The sequence below is a fragment of the Grus americana genome, chromosome 2 (assembly GCF_028858705.1).
Source record: "Grus americana isolate bGruAme1 chromosome 2, bGruAme1.mat, whole genome shotgun sequence".
Classification (NCBI taxonomy): Eukaryota; Metazoa; Chordata; class Aves; order Gruiformes; family Gruidae; genus Grus; species Grus americana.
In genome coordinates, this window is record NC_072853.1 from 138,781,210 (window position 1) to 138,804,846 (window position 23,637).

Consider the following 23,637-nt stretch of genomic DNA (forward strand, 5'->3'; position numbering starts at 1 on the left):
CGTTGAATATTTTCCACTGAATGGGCAATAGCAGAGGATAATAAATTACATCCCTTTTAGAGCACTCAAAAACTGTCATTTGTAGTCACTGCTAAAGAAGATTTGCTCAGTGGCAGCGTAGCAGGGATATCATGTTGTAAAGCTGCAACTGTGTGATGGTCAGTCTGTGAGGAAGGCCCTGTGAAAGCGGTATACAGACCTGCAGCCACAGGAATCCAGTAATTGTGGAGCGTTTAAAGTGATCACGTTAGAGAGAAGAGATGACTCCTAAAATGACTTGAACTAATAGAGCTAATCGAAGATTAGTTGCCTTGTCATCTGCGAGTCCCCTAAGACTCAAGAATTACTTGGAATATTTAATATTTTAGACTTGTAATGCTTGATTTTGGAGCTGTACCAGCATCTCTAAGGAGATATATCTTTGTAGTTTCCTATTTTAAAGCATTACCTTGTTTAAAAAAATAAAAATGTCATTAGAATATTTTACCTGTGATTTTTCTAATGAATTGGAATTGCCTGGTCACAGTCGAAAGGGAAGGGAAGGGCAACAATGAAACATTTTTAAAGAAATACAAAACAGTTAGAAGATACCAGTAAATTAAACTGAGTTTATAGCAGCCCCTCTTATTTTTATTTATTTCTCTATTTTATTTTTTTATTAAATCTATACTGCAGTATAAAGCCACTGAAGTACCTTTAATGTACAGCTGACTCAAGGACTCAGAGGGCTGTGTTGCAGAGGCTATTGTTATCCAGGCTTTTATACTGCAAAAAACTAGTAAAAATATGATTCCTGAAGGACTTTCTTTCAGTTAAATTTAAGACAAACAAATTAATTAACTAGTTGTATTTTCTCAGAATGGTTAATTTTACACAAAGAACTAGCATGAGAAACCAGGGGAAAAAACAATGTGTTTTTCAGAACAGCGGTTAGACTAGCAAGATACCCGCTCAGATCATGTAGGAAAGTTTTGGAAAACTGGCCAAAGTTCTCAGTGCTTATTAAATATTTGGTAAAAGTAGGCTACCATCCTAATACAGAGGAGTTATATTACAGTTGGAAAGAGATTGATTCAAAACTTATTCAGCAAATGAAATTTATGCATTAACATCTGCTTCCTTGCGTCTGTCGACAAAACCAAGACATTTATTTTGAAATCTCAGTCAAAACATTAAAACCAAACTAAAATGGATGTCTTGTTTAGGAAGCTTCCTTCTTTCTTTCCCTCTAGGAGAACTTTTATTATAGCTGTATTTAATCCTTGTCAAAGATTCAGACCCTGATAAACAATCCATCCCATTTCTGTCTACTTCTTGTTAATTCTGTCTGCCTGATGGATTGATGGTGGACTCAGATATTCTGGATTAAGAAAAAAAGGTGTACTTCTGAAATGACTGATTGCTCAATGAGTCTGCAGTGGTCTTTAGACTATATACCAAGAGGTCTGAAGACAAGATGATCTGAGACCTTGTTTCAGTAGTGGGTCGAAGAACGGAATACTTGAGGAGAAGAGGTTCTCAAAATCTCAAATTTGTAGTTTTCATGTAAATATTTTCCTAATGCTGGCCTTAACACGCTGTGTCCTTCTATGAGAGTTTCTCCTGAGTTTGCTTTCTGCAGCACATGAAAGACAGGAGGTGATCTTTAACTCATTCTGGTAACCCATGAACCAGATTCCTTCTTTGTCTCCTTTTCTCACGATTCATTTTTCTGTATTCCACTGGTAAACTCTGGTGTCTGCTAAATCGGACTTATACTTCGGTTACCATGATTGGTAATACTGTTAAGCTGTGACCTGCATGGCAGCTTCCTTGACCTGAAGACCTCACATAGCCACAGTGGTGAGGGGGGAAGGGGACTATTCCACAGCACACTTCTCACTCGATGAAGAAAAGCACTGAACAAGGCTTTTGTTTGCGAGAGAGGGAGCAGTAGCCCTCTTAAATCACCTCTTGAATCGATATCTGAACCACAGACCTTGTGAAGCCCATTGCTTCGTAAACACCAAAGGGTTTGGGGTTGTTACGGGGTGCTACAAGCATATCTATTTCTAAAGGTGGGGAATTGAAAGACAGGCAGAGCTTATCAGATGTCTTGCATTTTCAGACAGGGCTGCAAGTGAGTAACCTTGCATCAGCTGGCCACATCTCTTAGATGAAATCCAGGAGGTCAGCTGAGCCTTCAGTCCATGGTAAAGGGCAGGGAAAACATGTCAGCTTTAGCATCTTTAGTTGATATTCAGTGTATGTATGTCCTACTGTGTATTTTCTGTGCTCTGATAGCATTCACACAGTCAGTTACTGTAGGTTAATGGGTATGGAGTAACTCACTAAGCCATAACACAACTGATAGCTTTTTTGGGCAAAGCACTCAGGTGTGGCTCCCAGTTAAGTTCTTCAGGCACTAAATTATAGCCTGTCTTTAGAAACACAAATTCATTAGACTCAAAAAAGGACTTAATCTCTTCTGTCTGTATTTGTACTCAATCTTGAGGAGGAAAATAAGCCAGCCCTCAATTACACTGTCTAAACTTTGCTAAAAGCTCATGCAGGACACTAATTGAATACATATGTAGCTCTCATTAAAGCACAGGGACAGTTTGATACAGCATTAACCATTTTCTGATGTTTTTCTCTGGTGCTGAAGATGAACCACTGTGGTACTCAAGCCCCTGTCTGGTTGTCTCTGGGGGAGTCAGAATCCATGCCTCGACCCGGTGAGATCAAACGGTTAACAGCTTGTGCTACATGGCAGTTTTTCTTCAGTACTTCAAAAGACTGCTGTCTTTTCCGAATCCCTGTCAGTGTGAGGAACTGTGGAGATTTCTTTGTTTACTTACTGCAGCCCACCCAAGGATGCATGGGGTATTGTGCAGAAGGTGAGAAAACACATGCTTTAACTCAGCTAAGTATGTATATTAATGACTAATTGTGTTTCTCCAATATTTGGCTGAGTGGAAGTATCTGGAAATAGTTATACATGCTAAAATTTCTTGCAATCCTTACTTTTAATGTTGATACGATAGAAAAATTATTTGTTATGGTAAGGTGAGTTCACACCACCCCTTTTTAACTTACATTTAGTATTCAAGTATTGTCGAAAGCCCAGAGAATTAAGAATGGAAATTTTCCATATAATGAGGTGGGGATATAAGACACATCTAGAAGTCAAAATTCAGAGTACTTAAAATGGCACTCATATTCTGCAGATACCCAGTACTGAATATGCATAGAATCATGTCAGAGTAAATTTTGTTTAAGAGCTTGACCAAACTGTATTTATATCAATTATTGTTTAGTTTCATTAGGAATATTTTTCTTACTGTAACTATGTTATCATCTTTCTGGAGAGTATACGCATTGTTGCTAGAAGAAAATTCAACACAGAAATGCTCTACTGATACACACTTTATTAGTACTGTGAGAAAGAGCTGAAGTGGAGTCCTTTTGCAATGTCTTGCATTGTCTTGGACCCTTGTGCTGCAAAAGTGTGTTGGTGTTCACAGCTCTAAACTTCCATATTTCATTATTCAAGCCAGATGCTTTAGATAACTTAAGGAAGGCATGGTTAAGTCCTTACAGTTACAAGTACTGTGCAACGGTGACAAATAAGTGTAGTAAGAAATTCTTACTAGCTTGTATAACACACAGTTGTGAAAATACTATACAATAAAATGCAATATTTTTATGCATCATATACTGTATTGCTCTAAGTTGTATTCTCTATTACTGACCACTTTCAAAAGCGTGATAGCAACACTACCAGTGAATTTTCTGGTGCTTTATTGGCCCATCGTTTTACCTTTAGGTCCCATTGTTAACGGCATTCTCCAAGAGTTTATTGACAGAAAAAACAATGCCAGAAATGGGACATTTTGGCATGCAAGTGACTGAAGCGATGAAGAACTCCTACGCTGTAGGACTTTGCATTTACTGTGGATGATAGCTCATGAAGAGGAAAGAGGATATAAAAACAATAGGCAGCAAGCTAGCAAAATTTTAGTGCCTCAAAACAAACTAGGCGAGAAACATAACTCTGGTTTGGCTCTGCTGAATGCTGCAAATCTGAAACACATTTTGAGTTTAAAAGCCATCTTTTAAGATGATGTTTTAATGCAAAGTGCATTGTACTCTTGTGCTGCTTTTTTATCTAGGTTACTGTGCGTACTGTGTTTTCTCTTTAACGCTTGATAGCTGTAAACACTTGATGCAAATTTTCAGTCTTTACATGCTAAGGAATTCAAATGTCGTAGCCCTGCAGTGGGGAACGTAAAAATCTGCTCTTCGTTCTTTTTGGTGAATGGGGTTTTCAGTGTTGCTGCTGCCCTTTTAACTTGAATGGAGTGACTACCTTCTTTCTACACCTGTTACACATGTTTAATCAAAGTTCCACTTTTTTTATAACATTCAAAGTACCAAACGATAGCAGTGCACAAGCACTTTTTCTTAGGCCCCTGTAGGAAAGATGATTTTTTTTTTTTTCAAAGCAGGTCTGCACTGAATTTGGCTGTCCAAGGTTACAGTTAGTGAATAAGCATTCAAATGTGGATTCGGGGAGACAAAATATATATTCAAGAGAATAGTTTAATTCCTTTTGTTCACTAACAATGTCTGTAAGTATTGGCTGGGTACATCTGCAGTAAAAGATGTAGAGGTGGTAGAATGTTCTGTACCCTTTCTCCTAGATGTAGCCAATCTACTTGTGATTTCTGACACAAGGCTTTATACTGACTGCTACTATCATTGTATATGGATCAGATTACAAGATTGCTTCTGTTCTGCTAATTTACACTTCAGTCTTGTGATATTTGGTGTATTTTTAACATAGGGCAATAATTTAAGAGCATTGGTATATATACTCTGTATGTGTGTGAATATATAATTTAAGAACAATTTATAGTTGTTTCAGATGCAAAGCCAGAAACCTGTGATCCCGAGGGAATGCTGATTCAAGGCATCTGTAGCAGTGAGTATTTTGTTTTGATTTTCAAGATTATCTTTGACCCAATAATGTCAACATTTAGTCATATTCTGTCTTGAATAAAAACATGTTCATGTTATCAACAGTATTGCTCTGTCTGTTGCAAAATCAGCAGTTTGGAGGTAATTTCAGACCTTGGATTACAAAACTACTTTCTCAGCATAATGTTCAGAATAAGTACCAAAATATTAAAAAGTAATTTTAATAATGATGATTTACAGATTACTTTGATTCTTTGGGAGTCAAATACAAGATGTATCTACAAATCATGCTGTTGCTTATTCTGTTCCTTTTGATGTAGGCCCCCCCCCTTTTTTTTTCCCTCTCACCCCCACCATAAGTAGTGAAAATACTCTTCTGTCAGGCAAATTCCTTTACAAGTTGCTCTCTCCTCTCTTGTAAAATAATTAATTGTATTTTATTCCCTTATTTTTGTTGCCCACCCCCCCGCCCCCCCGCCTTCAGTACCTTCCTATGGGCTAGAATATAATCAAAGGCTGATAGAGTCTTTTCTCCTTTTAATAATAAAAGGAACATAGACATTTTCTGTGATTCTCTAAGCAATGATGTAATTTTTCCATATATGAAAAAAGGTAAATATTATTTCTGTATTAATCGGTGAAATCTATGTTAAAAATATATGTGGATATCATTTCATCCGGTATTGGTTTTGCAGAGAATAAAAAGCACAAACCACACTTCTGTTTGACTAGGTAAACTGGCTCCTTCATCATCTCCATCTGTGCCACCACCCCTACCAGCCATTCCCGAAGTTGCAGCGGAGTTGATCAAAGGCAGCATTTACCTCAGGTGTACCTTTGGCGTTCCTTTTGCAAACAGCTCAGTTGGATTCATTGTAACTTGGTCAAGACTTTCTCCTGAAGGTCTCAAAGAAGAACTGAAACATGAGACAGCAGTTCATATGTTCTCACTTCTGGAACTAGATGGGATAAATGTCAGACTTGGAGACAAGGTATGTTAAAAATAATTATAGTCTCTTCATATCTTAGTAATTCTGTTATTTCCTCCATAGATATTTTATCTAAAGGCATATAACTTCATAAATGCTCAGTAGACACTAACAGTCAGAGGCAGAGTCACAGCACCTTGTATAATTTTTCTTGGCAGAACAATGTTGCCTATAGTTATTGTTTACCCCAACAGTGCCCATATGAATGTGGAAATACCACAGAATATATCAGTAATTATCACTGCCATTAAGGTTTTGAGACTGTTTGTCTCAGTACAGTATAGTGTTTCTCCAGGAGATAAGTGTTTATTCAAGTTGCATCCTCACCCTCTATGTGATTTTGTTTGATACTGTAAATTAAGAGGATTTTTGGATGTAACTGCATCTAAGTGAGAGGCTGTAAGAGCTAGAGGTTGTGAGAAGCTATGTTGTTGATTCATTAGATAGATTTATTTTCTCTGAATCAATAATGAGCTGCTGCTTGATGGTTTTGTCTCTAGGATTGGATTTAAATGGTTTAATCTCTGCCATCAAAAGCAATGGGAGTACCTGCATTAACTTGCATGGTAGCAGTATCACAATCTAGGCTCTCGTGGTAACTTTGAGAAGCTTAAGCACTGGAAAATCAATAAGCTTTCTATCTGTGTATACCAAAATACAGGTTCAATTTTCCTGGCAAAAATAAAAAACAATAAAGCATGTGATTGGCGTGCATGTGTGTTGGAGCAAAAGCCAGGCTGCTTGGATGGCTTACGGTCAATAGCAATTGCTAATCCTCAAAAAACCTTTGGGGATTTTGTGAATAGTTGCCTGACAATGTTAGTTCAGTGACAATCAAAAGGAAAGGCACAGTCATAAATTACCTGCTGCTGCTATGAATCCTTGGTTTTCTCAGGATCTCAAATATTGCATGTGCAGTCAACACATCTCAAAAGTGATACAGCAATATAAACAAACAAAAAAATACAAAACCAAAGCAAAACCACATTGTCTAGTAGCATGGAACTAGTTCAGTGGATGGAAATAACAGGAAATTCTTCAGCTTGAAAAAGATTGTCCAGGCCCACAACACCAGGAAAAAGGTATAGTAAGAGGAGGAGGAAGAGGAGGGGATGGCTGTTTTGCATAATCTAAGATCTAATGGGCACTCAAAAAAAATTAAAAAGCAACAAATGTGAAACAGACAAAAAGAAGTAAATAACATATGATAAAGTATAGAATGCATTTCCACAAGGTGTCATGGGGTGCAGAAGTGGTCCAGAAGGGATCTGTTAAATCCATGGAGACTTAGGTGCTTGTTAAACATGATGGTTTCTGTGCAGCCTTCAGTTCAAGAAGTCTCTGCACCACTGGTGGCGTACGCCACGGAAAAGTCTTAGGACACTCAATCTGTTTCTGTGTTTTTCTTGAGTAGTACCACTGACAATTGGTAACTTCTGGTGCAAACAGAAGACTGGGCGTGTTGAATCCATCAGACTGACCCATGGTGGCTGGGATTAATCTTCACGTCACACTTCATACCAAAAATGTATTACATTATTTTGGTTTTGCCCTGCAGGTCTACTGTAGCAGTTCTGCTTTTTTCATGGAGGAGCCAGATATACAAAGCTCTTCTGTTGAGAGCAAGGAATTTTTTGCTGGCATTAAGGTAATTTTGTAAGAAAAATAATGTTTTACTTTATTGCAGTAGGAGTCTTTCTGAGTATTGCTACAGCAGTCAGACCTCTGACTAGAAGACTCTCAAAATGTGTTAATTGGGAATTAATAGAGCATGTTGTTGGCTGTAGAGAACTTAAATTTTCCAAAAAGCAGAAGAGTCAAAGCTGTTTTTATGATCCCCGTGTACTCAAGGTGCCAGAAGGCTGAACTGGCAACTGACACAAGTTACAACAACTCCGTGAAAGACCCAATCTCCAGCAGCTAGAGTCGACTCTGATGCTGTATTTGTAACCTAAGGAGGGCCACAGCTCACGCGTGAGCCCTGGCACGCTGGTCTCCATTACATTTAACTGCTGCTGCCTTTTCTGACGTGATTGTGGCCTATGCCAACAGGCTGTCCCAGCGCGCGACTCGTGGCATGGCCCAGGCCAGGGCCTCTCCCCAGCTGGCCATGGGGGTGAGGGATAGGTGAGGCCAGCCTGGTCTGGGCTTAGAGATGGAAACTGGGACATGAGCTGAGGCCAGGGTCCAAAATCACTTTAATTCTAACTGTGAGTGCTTACTGAATTCTTACTGTTCCTTAACAGCTACAGGGACCAATTTGCTGGCCAGGAATGGGACCCCAGTCCCAGAAAGACGTGCTGCACATGATTATTTGTTGAGAATAGTCCTGTTTCACCCAATGTACAATGCTCAGTTGTAGGCCTCTGTTACTGAACTCTAGTTGCGTTTTTTAAGATGTATCTATAGTGAGCTGTGTTGTAAGAGAGGAATCCCAGGAGGACTGTGGTGGTTCCAAATCCTTCTGGGACATTGCTGCCTGTAGGCAGCTTCCCCCCGCTTCCTCCTAGACAATATAGCATTTCTGCTTGTATTTTAGTTTCCAGAAGTTGCCCAGAGAATACATTTTTATAGTGTTAATGCGGTTTGCTCATTCCTTACCTTTCTAGCTAGTCTTTACTCTTGCCTTTTCCTTATCCTTGCCCGTTATTCTGAGGACTCTTGATGCTGTGTCCTCACCTTCTCCCCAGTGCGCCGCTGCTCTTCAGACCATCTAAATAACCCTGATCAAAGGGAGCAGGCCATGCGCCTTGGCATTTAGTCTTTTTAGTTATTTATACTTTACTCCTAGATAGAGAGTAAGCAATACTGTAGTTCACCCACAAACATTGCATTTTAAGTACGATTTCTTCTGTGTTAGATACATCCAGAAACACATGATATATCAGAAGATGGGAAGGAGTACAGACTGGCAATAGAAAGCAGTATTCCAATTCCTTGTCCTGAGTTTAGGCAGCTTGGAAGTGACTGCAAAATCTCACTAACTTTGAATACTGTTGATACAGGTAAGTATTATCCTGATTTTTGTTGCATTTTCTATGTTTAATGTGTTTTTCTAAATATTCCCACTGATCTGCTTCTTTGAAGAAGCTATTACATTGTAAAATACTTTCTAAAATGTTAAAATCTTCACAGGCTGTATATACTGCTGCTGAAAGTATGGAAGAATTGTATCCATAATCCATTACTTGTTGAAGTTAGGAGGTGTTTTTGGCAGCTGTGGATATCGGAGCCATATTCTTTAACTCGAATAGACAGAATACCCTAATACTTGCAAAGGTTATAATTCAGTTCATTTTGTTGACCTGTTGTGTTACAAGTATTGTATATGCAGTTGTAAAGTCCTCATTTTTTTACTATTATTATTGTTTTCTGTAGTACTTTCTTAAGCACAAGTCCTGTGAGCCCCAGGAGGAGCCTTGCCTATGCAGATAACCATTTTTATGTCACATCAGCAAGACTGTCATGATTTTCATTTGGCTATCAAACTGGAAAATTCAAAACCATTTTCTTGGGTGTGTGGATGAAGAAGTAGAGAGGGGGTTTTGCATGACCAAACCCAGGCAAAATGCATAGTTATTTTCATTTATGAAAAGGCTTGTAGATAAGTTAGTATCTATATTAACAGTGGTATACAAAATGTGACTTGTTTAGAGGAAAACTCACTAATGATTTGTTTTCATTAAAACAGGTAAAGAGCAGTTAGGTTTAAACTTGGCTCTTTCTTCTTGTCATGTGGATCTTCTCCAGAAACCCTGCAACAATGGAATCTGTAGTCAAGCTGTAATTTATTTCACTGCTGTGACAGACTTTATGCAGGATGGAGACAGAATTACCAGAATTGCAGTTGAACCTATATCCAGTGAGAACTTCCTGTGGAATGGCTATGTTCCAGAAAGCATACAGGTTGAAAATCTTCATATTTAGCTCTGTAAAAGTAACTGGCCAGAAATGTGGCTGATGTAAACGCAGCATCTATTTCACTTGTGATATGCTGGCTCACACCAAGATTTCTAAGTGGTTAATTTTCCATTGTTTTATTTTCATTCAAATGCTGCATTTTGATTTGAATTAAGTTTGGGTTTGTTTTATTTTTTTAAACATTTGAATATTAATATAGCTACTTATATTGGTTAAAAGTATAATATAACATATTTATTAGTAAGTGAACTAGTATCATAAAATAAATAATGTGCCTGAGACTGTTTATTTCTTAATCTGACATGGCTCACTATGTGCTTCTTTGTGTTGAAGATTACAGTGAAGGATTTACCCACTGCCTATTGCTACTCATTTACTGACCCTCATATAATTACATTTGATGGAAGGTAATCACTGGATTGCTATTCTTAATTTTAAGTGGTTTTTTTATTGTTGTTGGGTTTTTTGGGTTGTTTTTTTTTTTTTTAAATCTGTGCTGGTGATACAAGTTAGCTGGTTTTCCACAACTGTGCTCTGCATTTTATACTCTTTCTTGGACAATAAGGGTAAACATGCTGTAGCTAGTAAAAGCATCTCAGTCATGATGATGTTTGTAATGTTTGTATTTCTAAGTGCATGTTTTGGGTTGTGGCAAAAGAGTGAAGCAAATGGACTATTTCCACTTTTAGAGAAATATGCCAAGTATGTCTACAGCATAATTTCCCTATTTCTGGGATCCCTGTAAGGATCAAGTTGCTAGAAGATATCTGCTGTCTGCATAGCATTGTGCTGAGTTCATTAACGGCATCGAAAGCAACTTACTCACTGTTGTCACTCGCACATCACTGACCTTCTTTCTGAAGTGAAGACAACTACCTTGACCACAACTGGCATGTTTTTGGTATGCTTCTGTCTTTCAAAGTGTTGCTAATTCATGGTAGGTGTCAAAACAAACACAGGTTCCACACGTGATCTTGTATATTCTCAGCTTAGCAGAAGCACATTTCTTCAAGTGGCAGGGTGAGAGGAAGAGAATATGTTGCCTCCAAAAAAAGGATGTTCAGCCCACAACCCTGTTGTTCTTGTGAACTTGATAAAGGAAGGGAAAAGACAAGTTGTAATTGCTTCTCTGATAGCACTGTGACTAGTAACAATAATAGTAATAATAAAGTCACTATGGTTATCCTGATCTTGCAATTTGCCCTTCAGTGGAAATTATAGGGATGGCTTCACTAAGCATTTTAGCCATCGATGCATTGTGATCAAGCTTTCTTATGAAGCAGTGATGCTGCAGGGAAAGAACTTTCTTTTTAAGGATAAAGTCTATTGCTACTTTATTTTACAAACTAGGGAAACAAATAGAAAAGGAACTGTCCTTACTGAATCATGGGCAGTGCTGTGCAGTCCCAGTAGGGTAGCCATCTGCAGTCTGTCTGCTGCCCATTATACACAAAGCAAATCACCATTCTGCAATTAACTGTCAAATGCCATTTATAGCCAAGAGGCTGTTAAACTTGCAGCAAAAGTTTGGTTTGGTTTTTTTTTTTTTTTTTTTTCCCCTTCTCACCGCTGAATCGTTAAATTGGCTATTTTAACCTCGCTTCAGGGAACAGATGGCTAACCCTAAGGAAAAAAGGGGAAGTCGCTGTTTATAGTTTTCATCTTAAATCTTTTTCAAATCTTTGGGAATAAGCACTCCCCATCTCCATCTTAATAAAGCAGACCTTTTTAAAAGCGTGTGACTTTCTAAATTATTTTGTAAAGGGTACTTATGCAGACTTCAGCAGCTGCCCCCCATATGCACACTGCTGTGCATCTTATTGCTCTTGCTGCACGGGTGCACTGCTGTAGAAACATAAAGGTTGAGAAGTATCTTCCAGTTCCTGGTCACAAGCACTGTTAAAAAAAAAAACAACAAAGAATGGCAGTGGCTTCTTGGTTATGTTTCCATTCACAAACATTATCTACATATACTCCACTCATGATCCTTCTTTTATTCCTTATTTTTCTGCTGTAAAACAGGTTTAATTTTTTTGATTTAGAGCTTCACAGAGGAAGATATGATGGTGTTGGTTCAGAACGAAGTTGCGTGTTGGTTTGTGGGCTGTACTGTTTGGTTTGTTTTTTTTTTCTGATGCAGGAAAATGAGTTGCAGTATCAAAGTTCACCAAATATTAGAAATCTGTTTTAAGATAAAGTTACTGACATGTGGTGATAGAGTTATTTTATAACCAAAGTGATATCACATGCTATTCTTTTGATTCCAGACTCTATGACAATTTTAAAACAGGAACATTTGTTCTCTATAAGAGTACATCTCGAGATTTTGAAGTTCATGTTCGCCAATGGGACTGTGGAAGTCTTCACTACCCAGCATCCTGTAACTGTGGCTTTGTTGCCAAAGAAGGAAGTGATATAATTGCATTTGACATGTGCAGTGGTCAGCTACGTGAGTCACAGCCACACTTATCTGTAATAAGCAGAGACACAACAGGAAGCAATGTCAGAATCACTGAATCCTACCTAGGAAGAAAAGTAACAGTAAGTAGTAAATAATTGCTTGCGGATGTAGTGGTTATCTCAGAAATTATATTTACCAATTCACACCAACTTCAGTACTAGAACATGCTTTATTTTCTGCAATTAAGCAATAGCACAATGTTTTTTCACAATCATAGTCCTTTGACCAGTGTTTTGCTTGTAAGTGAAGGATGTTGTCCTCAAGGATGCATCAACATGCATACCTTTCTGGAACCGTGTTGTCAATCACAGTATACAACCCTTGTGTGGAAGGTGCAGTTTTCAGATTCAGTTTGCATTTATTTAGCAGCCCTAATGTTCCAAAATGAGACCTCTGCATGCTCTGTTTTGCTCATGCCAGTGTCATATAGGAAGGCTGTGTGTGCAGGTAATTAAGTTTGCCAGATGACATCCACAGAATTAGAAGTGTAGATGGTTTCTCTGGAGAGTGTGGCCCTCAGATAAACATTCACATTTGCTTTTATAACTTCCTGTAGCTTTTCTTTTGTAGATAGAATTGCCATAGCACTCCACTGAGTGTCAGATGAAGCAGAATGTAAAAATGAAGCCCTCAACTGCTCTTTAATCTCTCTGTTGGTCTGGAAGGCAAGCCATAAAAACAGATATGCCTTTTCACCTTGGGTTGGGCTGTTGGTGTAAGGCTATTTTAAATATTTAAGTTTTATCTGAAGCATTTCATCTGGAGACCTCAGATATGAAATATTTATATGAAATGAGGCAATGGAGAAATTAAAAGTATACTGAGGAACCAGAAAAATTAAGTGACTTGCTCAGATTTGTACAGCAAGTTAATAACAGAAGCAGCATTAAAACTTACAGTGCATTTTGTTCTTAAGACTTCTAGTATTTCTTTCAAGAGGTTGTAAAGTTGCCTGAAATAGTAAATATTTGAGACTCTTCTGAGCTATCATCTAGAACATTTAGGATGAGCTTTGCAGATAGAAAGTGACTATATTAAGCTACTAACACAGCGAATCATGTAGCTGACAAAAAGACAGTTGAGAAAGGTGCTGCCAAAGAGTCTATTCCTATTACCAGAATCATCCCTTTCCATATGCTAGCCTGTGATGACTGAGCAGCCCAGCTCAGTCCTTCCACAATATAACTGCTAATGATGGGTGAAGTTTATGGACCTATAGTGCACCATCTAGCTGCTTGCTAAGATTGAGATGTATAGGGTTTTTATTTACAGGGCTTCATGAGAAGAGGAAATAATGAAATTTGTCTGATCCAGAATAGAGCCAGAATTTAACGGGATGTCTTTATATGCCTGGCCTTTTCCAATTGTGCCTTGCCAAGAAACATACCTGGTTTTATTAGGCAAAATGAAAATAATGTTTCTCATGATGGTATCGTCGATCTCTTCTTAGGTTTTGTTTTCTTCTGGAGCTTTTGTTCGTGCCGATGTGAGTGAATGGGGAATGAGCATAACACTTAGGGCACCCAGTTCAGATTACAGGCATACGATGGGACTCTGTGGCACCTTTGATGGAAGTGCAGAGAATGATTATCACACTGCCAGTGGAGTGGAAATCCCAAACCACGCTAATGTTCTTTTTTCTTTTATTAAGGAATGGAGGTAACAAAATACTTCTGTTTCAGTCAAATGTCATCACTTTTGGTTCAACCTTTACTTTGCACTCTTAGAAACTCGTTGAAATAAATAAATAACTTAAAAATTAGGAAGATCTTTTTTTAATGTTAGAATGTCATTGGTATGTTCCATAATTAGTTTTAGAGCAAATTGTAACTGAAGAGCCAAATTAGCATTTAAGTAATACAACCTAAGATTAGATTGAGCAGGTTTTGAACAAAGTATCAAGGTACACAGAAAAGGTCCGCTCTTCTCAATTCTTTTGTTGCAAGTCGCTGTCATGGTTTTGTGATTTAACGGGGGTCCTTAAACATAGCTGTATGCTGCAGATCCTGTGCTCTATGCTGTAGAAGTATGAAACAACAAAAAGCAAAACAAACTTTAATGCTTTACTAAAACAATGAAAATAGGCAAGGTTCACATACAGTTTCATCTTTTTATTTCTTCTCCAGAATTTCACCAGGAGATAGCTTATTTGACAAGACGCCTGCTTCTTTAACATCTTCTACAAAAATAGTCTTCTGTGACTGCGCACTTGAAGATGCTGGATTATATCAATCAGTGGATAAACTAGGCACAGTTTCTAAATCAGAACTTCCTCTGTCTTGTAAAAACAGTGAAAACGGTAGATTTTTTTCTTTGATACCAGGACTGGATGTCACTGCTGAGTATCTTGGTCCTGTTGATCTTGTCAGAGGCTTAAAGAAACGTTCATCTGCACGAGAAATGGATTCATCTACACTTCTGCAGAGGGAGGATAATCAAACAAAACTTCACAAAACATCTCTAGTAAACACACATGTCTCTGCAACCTCAGTGGGAAATACTGGTGTAGAAAGAGAAGGAACTTCAAGCTCAGGCAATAGAAGAAATTCTTACTCTTACAGTAGTCATCTTCACAAAAGTCAGTCAGTTACAAGTAGGGAGAAACGCCAAAATTATTATGAATACCATCCGGTGTTTCTCTTCCAAAGTCTTAGCCAAACAGACTTGGAGGGGTATAGTTATTTTTTCCCAGAGGACCATGCCACTGACACAGACCGAAAGTTTCTTCCTTCTTGGCCCACACCTTCTGGCCTCACCGAGTCTAGTGCTTTGTTACTATGCCAGCAGACAATAACTAATTCCAGTATAGGAAGATCTTGTGGTGGCCTCCTTGGCCGGCGAATAGAGGATGCAATCAATATGTGCGTTAAAGATTTGCTGCTGAAAGATGACCTCAGTTGGGCAGAAGCTTCCTTAGCTCTTCTAGAGAACGAATGTGAGAAGAGAGTTTTAGAAGAAATAAATTACAACCAACAGGAACTTGAAGAGTCGGTTGAAAGTTTACTTATTGCATTGAAGTGTCCCGGTCTCTGCAATGGTAATGGGGAATGTACAGAATGGGGCTGTGCATGTTTTCAAGGCTACAGCTCATACGACTGCAGCATTATGCCTGGTAAGTGGGGGGAAAAATGAGATTTACTGAAGTAATGTTCTCAATGTTTGTGCAACATACACTTATTTTGCTGCCTTTCTTTCCTGCTTTTGTACTCTGACAGGGATTCCCTATGGTCGCCCTGTTCATTATCCAGCAATTTAGTTCCAGTTTAATACAGCCATAATTGTTTTCTATTCAGCCTTCTTGTTTCCAAAGGGCAAAACACCGACTTAGTTTCTGGTATGGCAGATTTAAAAAATTTACCACTTGGTGAGTTTGCAATCCAGAGTATTGCCCCAAGAGATTAGCAGTGTTTCCACATGCTGTCTTCTTCAGGGAAGATCTACCACATCCATCCATTCCCTAATTTTTTATAGTCTGTGTGATCCTGCTTATTAAATGTAAGCAGGATGTCTTTCTCTTTGGTGATGTTACATCTCCGTAAGCTAACTGTTAGATGTGGTGGAAGAAGAATTGATGGTGAAGAAAAAAAGAGGTACAGCAAATAGAGCTGGGCAGGTGGTTTTTGGGTTTGGTTTTTTTTTCAGTAAGACATTCATTAAAGATTCAGTTAAGCAGGTACACTGGAAAAACAGGAAAAGTACTACAAAAGTCAAAACCCTTTCAAAACTAAACCTGTTAATACTTTGTTTTGCAATGGTGTTTTTGCTTTAGTGACTTATTTAAAAGCAAATAGAGATGTAAGAGAATAATAGAAATATCTGATTCCTCTTGAAGTCAAATAAACTGATTTTGCTTCATAAAAACTATTTTTGAGTATTCTAATCTTTGTCAGTTTATTTCCTCAAATAACTCCCACCTGAGATATTTTTGTTTAGTCTTTAAACAAAAAATTCCCATTATAAATTATTGCATAACTGTAACCTTTCCAGTTCCTATTACTAGGGCCTGAGTTTCATTTAGATTTTATTCTGCAAGTGTGATGTAAAGAACTATAGATGAAAAAGCAAAACACATATTCACAAGTGTTTGTTATCAGATGAATATTTTTTCTGCTTCATAATATTCAAGTGCCAAGAGAAGACAAAACGCCTAGCTTTAAAGTTAAGATGCATTTTAACAATAAAAAAATATTTCTATTTATGCCCTTCTTCAACTGGCTCCAGATTTTGTTGTTTACATAGTTTTCTTAGTTGGATAGAGAAATAAACGTATTGCTTGATGTAAACGTGTATGAATGAGTTAATATACTGACATTCATTGTCTAATATCTACTTCGAAGACCAGGCTCCAGAAATTACAGAGCTGGAGAATGCTGGGCTGTGCGATATTCGACAGTATGACTGCACATCAGTCAGAGCTTTTGGACATGGCTTCAGGGAGTCACTGAATCTGAAATGTGAAATTATCAAATTACAGGTAGGTCTCCCTGAATAGTAACAATGACATTTTAAACTTCTTGGGGAACGTGGGAAGAAATGTCTAACACATTATTCATTGCTGTGGGTACAACCCAATGCTTTAGTAGAAGCTAAAAGCAAAGGCATTCAGCACTTTGCAGCAGACACTCAAGTCTTTCCAAGATTGCCATTTCCTCCATGATAAGAGAAATACAAAACATAATGGGAATGTTCAGCAACCGAGAGGGAGATAACAGCATACGGCAGCTATCCATCAGAAAAGGGCAAAGGCAGCCCTATTAGTAACAGCCAGTACATCCTTGTTCGGTTTTTTAAGTGCTTATGGAGAGGAATCAAAGTACTACTTCTCTGAAAAAGGGCAGCAAGGTTAAAGACATTACTAGATTTCTGTCTCAAATCTAATGGTCAAAATAGCCCTTTTATAAACATAGTAAATCTGTTACAAAAAGAGAAAAGCATTTTTGATGTGTTGTCCATTTCCCTGGGGTAGAATACCACAGCTATTTAGTGGTATATATGTCAGCTCCGTACTCCAGGTTTGAACACGAGATTAAAAATGTTGCACTGTAAACTGAGAGGAATCTCTATAGAGAGACTGTTGCTACTTAGACCCAGAATTTGCTCAAGGCAAATTTACAAGCAGTTTACAAGTGTTAGCCTGGAATAAACAATTGGCAATTACAAGTTTTTATGTCATGTTAGACATGAGAATAAAAAGAGCTTCAAAGTAAAATTGTTTTTATTGAGGTGATGATGGCAGTGGAGGGGAGATGGCAAAAGGGGAACCACTCATGGGGAAAATTTTGTTCTTGAGACAAAAAAAGGTTTTCCTTAGCTATTTTCAGCAGATGCTAAAATTATTTTGGCAGATTAAGCAATGCTGGCTATAGCTATTTCTTAAACACAACATGTATCCACTCATCTGCACATTGGCTTGAAATGATAAAGTCAAAAGTAAGTTTACACTCCATTAGGTTAAAAGACTTTTAGACCAAGCTCACAGTGAGACAATTATTGGGAGTTCACTTATCACAGTTAGAAATGTCTCAGTTTTAACTCATGTCAAGATATTCTGATGTAACACCCTTTGTAGTGGTGTGTTTGGCTCCTAACTACAAAAACTTTCTATTTAATCACTTTTATTGACAATCTTCTCACTCACAAGACCCAGGTTAGAAAATGAACGCTACTGCTGTTATCTGCAGTTGAGGAGGAAGCTGAGAATTTTTTCCTTGAAAATACAAAAGAAAGGATGTTTTGGGGGTTTTGTTTTGTTTTGTTTAATTTTTAGGCCAGAGTAATCGTGACTTTATGCAAATGTCAATGGATTTGCAACAGTATAGAACCCACATATTTTGAGATTAAACAAATGATCAGAATCTCACAGAAGAGGCATTTTAGCAGAATTTAAAGTTAATACACACTGAATTTCTTATTTTTTATATTTTCACTTTTGAAAGGTTAAATGAAATCCATTGTCCATGGGCTCTCCTGCCATGTTAGGAATGATGTAGGTTTCATGCATGATGTTAAAAGAGGTGATTCAGAGAATTCTGTATTGGAGTATATCACAGATGCAGGACTGCTGCACATCTCTTGATAGAGATTTGGGTAGGACATGGCCAAGGAACCTATGATTACACAGATCCAGAATTTACTCAGATTTTTGTAAAGCATGAGAGTGTGTTTAACCTCCCTGAAATGAAAATACAGTTTTAGTTCCTTCTTCTTTACATTAAACTGCAGAAGTAAGTTTTTCTATGAACGTGATGAGCTAGAATGCTAGTAGATCTGAAAGTTTTTTAATTGGTTTTTGAAAGGTTAATATGTTTCTGAAAAAACTATCTGAACTTGCCTCCAGCTAATAACAAAAGATTTCTGGAGAAATAGACTGCATCACATTTCAAAGGTTATGGTACTAAAAGTGTTCAAAATGACATATTTAGAAATATTTAACTGTTACAATTTTACTAATGTTTCCTGTGAATTCCTTAACAGTATAGGGTGAAGAAAAACAAAATAGTTGAATAAAAATAGCTCGTATGTCTCTTCAGCAAAAGTTTTTATTTTCCTGTTATTTTTCTGTTTGTAAAAAAAAAAAAAAGGCCTTATCAGCAGATGACTCCCTGTGTCAGGACTGGGATTGAATATATCTCTCGATTGCCTCCACTAACTGAAAAAACGTGCCAATTCAGTAAAACTTTGTCAAGATCAAAATGATTTTGATCTTGCTGTTCTCTTGATTCTTAGTCTGCATTCTTACTTCCATCGAACTTTATTTCCAGTATGCTTATCCCTGCTTCCACATCAAGACTTCAATCAAATAGTATTAAATAGTATTATCATCCCTGTTCTGTTACCTTGAACTCTCAAGATGGATCCTTGGATGACTTGTCAGTTTAGAAGAAAAGTTTACAGGGTTAATGGTGTAATCTATTGGCTTGTGCAAGGGTTTAATGGCTAACTGCCAGTGTTCTCCCAGCACCCAGACTGATACCTGAGCCCTGCCAAAACCTCTTCTGTTCGTTTGACTAAAGCTTGTCCTCTCCCAGGAGCAGGGATGGAGAGGGATAGAGGCACTTATACAGCAGATCAGTGCTGTTAGAGGACCACCTGCTGCTTAACCCTCCCTTTACCCTCCAGCTGGAAGAACTGTTTGTCCCTGGCAGTGCAGTGCCAAATGGCCGTGCGGCAGGAAAGACTTACCTGCTTTTCTTCCACAGTAGCAGGCTTAGGTAGAAATCTATGTGTGCAAATAATGGTATTTATTATTTCCCACTGCATTCTAATCCAGAGCCATTAGACTTGTTCAAGCACTGTGCAATACTTTTTTTTTTTCCCTCTGATAATATTTTCATAATGTATTTCACTGAAAAACAGATTTTCTGTCTTGATATTTAGTATAGTGATAGCCAATGGATTCCTGGAGAACATGTAACTATGCCAGCTGCCTTCCAAAATGCTAGGACTGTCGACTGCCAGTTACCAAATGATGGCCAGCAGTCTGATGTCATGGATCTGGTTGATGATAAACCCATTGCCAGGTGGCAAATAAAGGTACTTTCAGAAATTTCAAATATTCACTTTCAGATACTCCTGTTAAGATGAAAACATATTACACAGATACTGTCCTTTTTTTAATGGTACTAAAGGTGGAACTCAGCTTGCTTAATTTGGGATCTTGTTTTCATCACCTAAGCCTAAGTGTTGAGTGCCATTTGAGAGTGTTCTCCTGCAAGGGGACCGGTAGATATGACCTAGAACCTACAGAGACACACATTCTTCAAGAGTAGAAGTTAAAGGCCAGGCAGTTACCCAAGAGCATTTAAAATGACATAAGACACATTTATGGGAAAATGGAGTTGAGCCCGGTCTACATGTACAAATCCCTGTGTGAGGTAGATAGCTGTCATACAGATTGAGTCAGTAAGGTCCATGGAGCCTACACATGGTTCAGTTTACCCTAAAATAGACACCTACATGTGGTTGGTCAAATATCTGCCTAGACGTACTGGCAGGATTAATTAGATTTCTTCTGATTATTATCAGAGTTTAAACAGCTAAATGTAGGTGTCTATCATTGAGTTGAATATCATGCTAGCAGTGCACAGTGGTGATACATTGATATCTGTATGGGTTAATCCATTTTTACTGTACGTCTTGCAGATTTCTAATGATGGATTCATTTATAGCAACTCTAAAACAATGATATTATATGATGGAGCCTGTCAGACATGTGAACCACAGGAATCTGGGCTTTGTACATTAAAGGTATGTATTTCATTACTCTCTATGTTTATTATGAAAATACACACCTTTTCAGGCAGAAAAAAAATCCAGAAAAATCAGGAAAACATACCCTGTTTTGTTTCCAACAGGGATTTTCCATGCACAGAAATTATAAACACAGAAAGAGAAGCTGGGATGAGGCAATTTTGAATTAAAAGAAATCAAACCAAAAGCACTTCATATAATTACCAAATAAACCCAAACATGCTATCAGTTGTTTAGATTTAAAAACAACCTTAGTTGTCTAGTGAAAGTGCAGAATAGATTAGATTTTATTTAACACTTTACAAATTCATCTATACTTTTATTGTTTGATAACCAAAATTTAATGAATCACATCATTGTCATTTCTCTAAAAGGAAAAAACATGCAACATAGATGGACTCTGTTATGGTGAAGGTGACACAAATCCCACCAGCCCTTGCTTACTCTGCAGACCTGACATATCAAAGTTAACTTGGTCAGTTGTTGAAAGTAAGTTTTAATTTTTTTTTTTTTTAAATAGCAAGTTGAAAATCTACTAAGTTTTCCAAATTTATGGAAATAGTGAATAGTTTTAAGTTTAACTAGTTAAAGTGTTTCATTTAAAGCTAGTACCCACTACTTTAGCTTGTAGTTTGATCTTGGTTTTCATCTGACATTTCTCCTAATTTCTGAAAATGCTATTTTGTTTTCCAGACCATACATGTAAAAGTCAGACTTTTTTTTTTCTTTTTTTCTTGCCCTGATCTCCCATAGCCCTTATAAATAACTAATGAAAATTAACAACTCTCAGCCTAATTGGCACTTTGAAGTCTTTTGATAGTTGGTGCAGCTACATCCACAAATGTTGGTCTTCAACATTTAGGAATAAAGCTATTTTCTAACAAATGACTCTGATACCAAACAAGAGGAGAACACAAACTGAATTAAATGGCATATTGTATTTATTAGCCACTTAATATTTGGACATAATCCACATTGATGGCATAGATACATGGCCTAAACAAATACTTGAAAGTATATCCAAGGCTGTCATGCTTCAGTCTAGTTAGGAACCACACTAAGAAAAGATGACTGGAGTCTAGATTCTTCATTTTCCTTCTCCATAGTACAAAGTTCTAGCTTAGAAGTTGTAGCTTTTTTGGCTTAGATCTTGGTCTTTAGATATACAAATCATATTGGTCTCTTCACCAAATGCAGTGTCTCTTGGGGCTTTGCTAGTAGCCATTCAGCCTGCTTCATCAACCCAAGTCCATAACATCTTCAATACGAGTATTCCATCAGTGTTTTCATGGGTTAATGTGCTGGCAAGACTCTGCCTGGATTGGGAAGGGTCCTGTATGAATAGGACTTCTGGTGCCTGTCTTGCTGAATCTATTTCTAGTTCCAACTTGTACTGAAAGCCAAGGTAGCTATACCTATTCCAAAAAAAATAAAACCTGAATGAAATGAATAAAATGAAACTCATCCAGTGGTCAGGGAGTCAAGGGATTTTCATGTTACAGTCACGGACTGGAATTCAATGTTGCCAAAGTCAGAAATGGGAGAAGAATGTAAAGCAAAGGCAATTCCCCAAAACCAAGAAGCAAAACCTCTTCTCCATAGTGGATGACATTAGGAACAGGGTGTCAGAATCTAACTGCTGAGACACTGATTACAGCTTCTTCTCCCTTCATGGTTTCTGCCACAGTGGATGGGTTCCTGCTTGGAGCAGTCACTTCACTGTAATCCCAATCTTAATCACCTTCCTATGTCCCAACTTCAAAACTTACACTCTCCCCAGTGTTTCTGCTTCTGTCTTTCACAGAACTTGTCCTGGTGCACGGGATTGTTCATTAGTTTTCAACTGATATCTCTAGAAATCTAGTTACTACTGGCAAATAGGTTAAAGCTCAATCGTGCAGGCATCTAAATAGACTAAGATTTGCCAGTGAGTAAGCTGTGTGGTTGAAATCATTCTGAAGGAACAGTGAGTGAATGACTTGTTCCATCACCTCATGCTCAGTTTTGCCAAGATAGTCACTGCAGCCTATTCCTAAGTATTGCTTAACAATGTCTATTCATTTCTTAAAGGAAACACCAATCACATCTGAGTTTCATGGCTTCCTGTACTTTCATCTGCACACTATCTCTGTACTGTTAAAATACAGTGTTTAAATTCAATAAATTCTGAGTTCTTTCTATGTATGGATGCAATGCATCTTTGCAAGCTCTTGTGTAATATGAGTAAGGTCTTGGTTACATTGTTACAGTTATAATGTGCTTTTCCTGTGCTATTCAAGTGATGGTTTAGAATTTAAAAGAAATAATTACATGTGATTTCCTTAACAGCAATATATGCTCCTTTCTAATTTTTGTAAGTGTATTGCAACTTTTGCTTAAAAGAGTAAATATCTCCTTTATTGCAGACAACCAGCCTCCAGTGCTTGAAACTTTTCAGGGTATGCTACAGACTTTTTATGGAGAAGATTTTGTATATCAGTTTTTGGCTTCAGATCCAGAAGGCTCTGCTATTCATTTCACATTGGATTCTGGTCCAGAAGGTGCCAGTCTTTCCCCGTCAGGTCTCCTTTTGTGGAAAGCTGTGTCAATGAATCCCCATAAATTAACATTTTCTATGACAGATGACTGCAATGCAAAGACTAGGGTTAAAATAGAGGTAATGAATATTACAGTAAAAAGATACATACTAGTGAGATGTTTAAGATATCTAATTACAAAATTCCTTGATAGTTCATTTAAAAAAAAAGAAAACTCTTATTGGGCATGTCTTGTAGGTCAGTGTAAAATCATGTGATTGCCTAAATAATGGCTCATGTGTGACAAACATTAATTTCCCACCTGGAAGTGGAAGATATCTTTGTGTGTGTGTGGCTGGATTTGAAGGTGATCTCTGTCAAGTGAATACTGATGACTGTAAACTTAACCATTGTGGTATTGGCAGATGTGTGGATGGAATAAACAGCTATTACTGTGAATGTCCACCTGAACTTCAAGGTAAATTGCTACTTTATTTACACACATTTATCACGTTTAGTGATAAATAGGAATTTCTAA

The 23,637-nt window shown here is 37.6% G+C and overlaps 1 protein-coding gene across 1 annotated transcript in view; it reads left to right on the forward strand.

Moving 5' to 3' along the window:
* Positions 1–23,637, forward strand: part of VWDE (von Willebrand factor D and EGF domains) — a 43,501-nt gene that overhangs the window by 5,962 nt on the left and 13,902 nt on the right. The window contains exons 3-18 of the mRNA XM_054818306.1: positions 2,648–2,879; positions 4,901–4,966; positions 5,695–5,954; positions 7,510–7,599; positions 8,812–8,956; positions 9,643–9,857; positions 10,206–10,279; positions 12,140–12,413; positions 13,784–13,992; positions 14,460–15,445; positions 16,671–16,807; positions 19,711–19,866; positions 20,476–20,580; positions 20,958–21,072; positions 22,989–23,239; positions 23,358–23,577. Of these exons, the coding sequence (XP_054674281.1) occupies positions 2,648–2,879; positions 4,901–4,966; positions 5,695–5,954; positions 7,510–7,599; positions 8,812–8,956; positions 9,643–9,857; positions 10,206–10,279; positions 12,140–12,413; positions 13,784–13,992; positions 14,460–15,445; positions 16,671–16,807; positions 19,711–19,866; positions 20,476–20,580; positions 20,958–21,072; positions 22,989–23,239; positions 23,358–23,577 (3,535 nt within the window). The remainder of the gene's footprint in view (positions 1–2,647; positions 2,880–4,900; positions 4,967–5,694; positions 5,955–7,509; positions 7,600–8,811; positions 8,957–9,642; positions 9,858–10,205; positions 10,280–12,139; positions 12,414–13,783; positions 13,993–14,459; positions 15,446–16,670; positions 16,808–19,710; positions 19,867–20,475; positions 20,581–20,957; positions 21,073–22,988; positions 23,240–23,357; positions 23,578–23,637) is intronic.